This window comes from Parambassis ranga, chromosome 1, assembly GCF_900634625.1.
Source record: "Parambassis ranga chromosome 1, fParRan2.1, whole genome shotgun sequence".
NCBI classification, from domain to species: Eukaryota; Metazoa; Chordata; class Actinopteri; family Ambassidae; genus Parambassis; species Parambassis ranga.
In genome coordinates, this window is record NC_041022.1 from 19,648,815 (window position 1) to 19,654,814 (window position 6,000).

At 38.7% G+C, this 6,000-nt stretch overlaps 1 protein-coding gene across 1 annotated transcript in view; it reads left to right on the plus strand.

The window, feature by feature from the left end:
* Window positions 1–5,042, plus strand: part of mad1l1 (mitotic arrest deficient 1 like 1) — a 44,948-nt gene extending 39,906 nt beyond the window's left edge. The window contains exon 18 of the mRNA XM_028415646.1: window positions 3,644–5,042. Coding sequence (XP_028271447.1) covers window positions 3,644–3,793 — 150 coding nt within the window. The 3' untranslated portion in view covers window positions 3,794–5,042. The remainder of the gene's footprint in view (window positions 1–3,643) is intronic.
* The last annotated feature ends 958 nt before the right edge of the window (window positions 5,043–6,000 follow it).

Here is a 6,000-nt window from a genome sequence, read left to right on the forward strand (position 1 = left end):
TTTATAACCTACCTAACCTATAACCTTTTTTTATCTGCTAGGGTTATCCTAAATTTAATACAGCTAATTGATTTGTTACCAAATTTACAGAATTTCCACTGTTAGTGGTGATATAGAAGTCTTTGGTTTGTGTTGCAAATCAAGTTTTACTTTGTTAAATTGAACCCAACCTGTGATCACTAACATTAAAAATGCTAATTTTTATAAAACAGCCTAATTGCTGTGTATTTCCTTTTAATATGGGATATACATATATTTATGTGTTTATGGTATGTGTACTTCCTCCTGGAAACATTCTTGTAGATGACTCTAATGTAAAATAAGCTGAATGTATAAATTAAATTATATTTAAATTATATATATGTTAAAAAATGTTACATATTACAATAAACGCCCTGTTGTTTTCAGTATCAGATACAGTGTGTTTCTCTCCAGAAATGCATTATTAACAGCTTTATTTACTGATGCAAGTGTGGGCACTCGAAAGGTGGACTAGATCATACCTTAACACTGTAATTTGAGGCAAATACACAGAAAATTGTACATTTAGTCCAGAAGATTTACTACATATGACATTTGCAGGCTGTATTATTAACTAGGCCCACGTTTAAAAACCCATCACACTTGTCCTTATCTCAGCAAGTGTTACCACTTAACATGTGGTGGTTCCAAGTAATGTTGGTGATCCTTATATGTTTCCTGTATTATTATCACCACAAGATCTAAATCTCACTTGTACGAGTACATTTAGCTATGTCACAGATCTTTGTATTGCAGTGTCTGTTGACCAGTCAACACTTCTGTGCAGCAGACAGTCTTTCTTGTTTTTTAACATAATCTGCTCTTAAAGGGGTTTTGTTTATGACTACATGTTTGCAACGCTGGTGACATTCCCATCAGCATCAGTTGTACTTTGCGTCCTAATTAGGGAATGTTAGTGTCATGGCATTGTCAGTGTGAGCGTGTTAGCACGTTGACATTAGCATTCAGCTCAAGGCAACACTGTGCCTAAGCGCAGCCTCATAGGGCTGGTAGCTTAGCTGTAGTCTTTAATTCTGTAAATGAACAAAGTGAAACTAAAGAGTATACCTCAATGTTTAACAGTGCATGTAACCACACTTGGTTTGATACATGCGAGGCCTCAGTCATTAGCAGAGGCTGCTTGTTTTAGAGCAACAGAGAAATGATTTAAAAGCAGCGCGTGCTTATTTGAATCCTAAGTTTGCTTAAAAGAAAGTCTGTAATGGCTTTAAATGTAAAGTGTTATTGCAGTATTGCTTAGGCCAGTATTTGGTCAGAACAGTGGACAATGGAATCCATTCTGTCTCCATGTTACTCTGTCTTAGAGCCCCACTGTTTCAGTTTTGTGTCCATAACCTTTTGTAAACTGCTTGTATGTAAATCTGTGTAACTTTTGTTCAGCCACCTGTGTTTCTTCTTGTGTGTCTGCATATGTATTTGGCTGCTTGAGAACCAGTTTTTGCACTAGTTTTTTGGTAGACAGTGAGGCTTTTTTTTTTCTTAGTTTTCCTTTCCGGCAGACTGTCAGAGTCCTCTGCTCCCATAGGCCTCCATCAACGTGTCCACTGTGTCTTGCACACACCCACTCGTTCCACAGTCTGTTCTGAGGACAAAGTTTGGCAGTATGTGTTTCAGACCCTGAGATCTCCATGGTAACTGGCTGTAGTGTTTTTCTTCTTGTATGTGTTCTATGTTCCCAAAGCCGTTTCTAGAGCTGTGTGCTCACATGTCTTTGTGTGTGCAACCGTGATGGGAGCAGCAGCCTGAGGATATGGTACAGCTTTCAGACAGCTGCACAGGGGGGACAAAGCACCAGAGACCGTCAGAGGAAATGGAGCCACAATGTGAGCTGTAGGTAGATGAAGTGAAGGGAGGTAGTCATGAGAAAGATGGTGTGATCAGAGAGGCTTTTTAGTTCCCTTACTGAAGCATTGAGGCCAGTTCATTTAGAATAAAATCAGGCTGAATGTTTGTGTTCCTATAAGAGTTTTACTGCAGGTGCCTGTTTATTTACTACAACTTAATGTTTTTACAGTTACTGTGCATTAAATGTGTCCTCTTAACTCATGAAAGTTTCTGTGCATTTAGTGGATAAACACCACTAATAAAAGGATTGAACATGCTCCCCTGCATGCTGCAGTTGTGTGGGTAAACAGGCATTTAGAGAAGGATAAAGTGTCTCTGTTGACAAGTAGTCTTACATATATTATCGTAAGATGTCCTGCCCAAGTGTCCCACAAAGGTCAGAAGATGCATCAAGTCCCTGCTTGTTACAAATAATAACAAAAATAGTTATAGACAAAGAGAAGATGAGTCCTCACTCAACTTTTATTTTTAATGTTGGTTAACTTTTTTTTATATACAGTGACCCAATTTAGGATCCGAAAAACACACTTAATGAAAATACCATGACGAATGGGCGTCACGGTGATCTCGTAGTCTAAGGCGCTTACCACATTACCACAACGAATCCGGCTGGAGGTTTTTGTTGCATGTCATCCTCCGCTCTCCCTAATTTTCTGTCCCCATCCATTTGACTGTAAACAAAGACAAATTACCAAAATAATAATAAAAAAAAGAAAGGACATATCTATCGAGGTCATCTTACTTATTAGCTAGTATGAAAATTAATGTTATAAAAGGCTAAACAAGGCTTTGTTTTAGCTTTAACACCCTAACTTCAAATACTTAAAATATGCATTAAAACCCAGTTCAGAATTTCTTCTCAGTGTCTTGGTAGAGGAAATGGTGCAATTACTGTAAAGTAATGTTGGTGTGGTTTTGTACATTTTGCTGATATAACAACATTAAAACAGCAAGTCATTATTCTATCTGTGTCTCTTAAGCACTTTCCATACTGCATTTAGCCTCGGTTAAGCATTGTGCACTCAGCTAGGAAATACCATTAGTTCAGGTATCTTCTCCTCTCAGCCATTAGAGATTTGTGACTGTTCACACAAAAGTGAACAGCTGAGTTCACCTCAGCTTGTTGTGTGAAAGGAAGGAGACTAATTACTTTATCATGTAGGATTTTTAAAATTGCAGTGTCATGAAATGCTGCCGCTCATAGTCAGAACTTGATAACCTACTGTTGTTTAGCTCTTTTAAAGATAATTGAAAATGAAAATGAAGTTTTTATACTTGTTTACTTCTGGTCATCTGATATTAAATGACTATTAGTGTTTTCTCTTCCCCCTGTGTTTTATGACCTTATGATAATACAAGATCTGTGCAACACATTGACACGGGACAGTTCTCAGACGTCTCAATATCTTCCCAGTATGTCATGGGACTCTGCTCCTCACTACCTTCCTCCCTCCGTGCAATGCTTTAATTACTTTATCCCTCGTTTCCCTCATCCCTTTCTCCTTCACTCCATCGCCCCAAGCTGCTCTTCATTCCTTTTAATTAATCCACACAGATTTAGACACCTTCACCCTGCTGTGAGTGCTTACACACAAACACACACACACGCGTACACATTTGACAATTCCCAGTAGACAATAACAACTTGAAGAGATCTCAACTCACTTTGAAAGTTTTTTCTGTGGAAATGGGTGTAGTTAAAAAAAAAGGAAACTGAGGTCAGGTCATTTCATACTGTGTGTTGTTTTTGATGCAGGGCTCCAATGGAAGCATGCAGCTCATGGAAACAGAGTTTTCCAAGACTCTGGGAGAGATGGTGGCCCTTCATCTGCATCACCAGAAGAGCATTCCAGCATTCCTCTCTGCAGTAACCCTCGACCTCTTCAGCCGACAAACCACCATCTGAAGTAACGTCACACCCATCAGACACCATCTTCATTTTTTTTCTTTGCCCCCTCCTCTCCTTCTTTGTTTTTTTACCCTGTGTGATGAAAAATTCACAAAATGTCCTCCTATTTTCACCAGCTCTAACATATGAATAGTGCAGTGAGAGCTGAGGGGTGGAGGATAAACACCTTTTCAGTAAATATCTTCCATTCTAAAGGCTTAAGGAAGCAACTTGGTATCCCTGTTTGTACACTGAATATTTCATCAATGATACCTTGAGAAAACCATTTTTTCTACAGAACAGACGTTGTCATGAAAATGACACACAAAAGCCACTGTGTGTGTGTGTGTGTGTGTGTGTGTGTGTGTGTGTGTGTGTGTGTGTGTGTGTGTGTGTGTGTTTAAAGTGTGTTTTTATAGTGAAAGTAAGAAAATACACTCCCCTTTAAGTTTAAACTGTGTGGGGCAAAAGAAGCGTTTGTGGATTTTTTTCTTCTTCTGCCTTTTGCATCCTCTCTCTAGAGGCCTTATAACAAGTTTGTCTACAGATCTGTTGTGGTAGCAACCAGTCCAAAACTGAAACCATAAATGGGTAAACGTGTGAAGTTATTTTGGAGATTTTAGACGGTAGGGTCAGTCTGTCACTAAGGTGAGGCAGTGTTCATGGGAATTATACAACATCCCTCTTTTTGATTTTAGGCATAAAACATTCAAAACAACAAGGACACAAAATTTGATGAAAGTAGCTGTGATTTTAATTTTTTAATTGTTTTCATGTACTGTATGACTGTTTTAACACAAGTTGTGAAATGTCTTGGAGCCATATTGAAGCGGCAGAAATAAACATGAGGGGAAGAAAGAAACAGGGGAGCAATCCAAGGCTGAGAACAAAACAGAAGTGAACCAAGAATAAAGCCACTTATCATAGCAACAATATAAGAACTCCAGCTGGTGCAGCCATATGTCCCATGAGAAAACATAATTTCCTGTACGGCACATGCCACATACCACCCTGGTTTTGTTTTGTTTTCACACATTCATTCTCAGAACGCAGCACATCCTCTGAACACAATACGGCTCTCAGCACTACAGGATGTGCTGCGAATAATCACAAAAGCTGCGCTACACATATTGTATCATATCAAATATTCTCCTTCATCAATGTGTAATCTGCTCTAGCTTCATGTTGTCTGCATCCCATGAAATTATCTGTTTTAACTTTAAATGCAAATGATGATCAATAAAACATCCCTGAGTGCTGAACATTTCTTTTGACTTGAAAAAATATATGAATTTTGCTTTTATCTAATAAGGTTATAGTAAGTTATGTGATTCACCTCCAACCACAAAAGACATCTGTGGAACTGTGTCCATGGAAATGCAGCTTTATCACAAACTACTGCAGTGTTTGGCATTTCATTTTGTTATTGATACTTGAAGCAACACAGGGCCCATTTTTGTGTCCACATAGTTGCTGTGTGTGCGTACGCAGGCATGGTGAGCATGCAATGAATAGGCCAGATTAGGATTTATATATCCATAAGGTTGTACTGGTGTCTTGGATAGCCACAAAAAACTGTCTATTACCAAGTAGATGCACCCTGTCAACATACACTGAAGTCTTAGTCGAGATGAGGCAGGACTGGAGTGAAGGTCATCAAATGGATCTTACCTTGCAAACCTTAGATTTTTAGTTTTCAGCTTAAAGTGTAGGGCGTCCTTGAACGCTACTAGCTGTCACAATCCATGTTTCTTCCTTCTAAAGCTGCATTTTCCCTTTTTAAGGGACCCAACATCCTTCATGACCTCTGCCAGAATTCATTGCATCCTGGTGACAGCTGAAATTTCTTGCCTAGAGAGTACAGGTCACTACACTGACTGAAGCTTTTCTTCTTTTCATTTTATGTATCAAATGCATTTGCAAGGTTGTCAAGTGATGGAAGATGTGGCTCATGACTGAAGACATGTAATGACAACAGTAATAGCTGGCTGGTAGAACAATTTTTGTTTAGAAAGTTCTGAACTCTCCTGGGAAACCTACTGTGAAGGAAGCAATGTTACATATTTCCTTTCCCAGCAAACCCATTGTGAGTGAACAATATCCACTTGCTGAAGTTAAAAAGAGAAGTGGCATTCCTTTTCAAAGTCTTTGCTTCAGGTCAGGTTGCTTCTTTAGCTTTATTCCACCAGTGAGTATTAAGTGATGCATCAGTAATAAAACAAAAT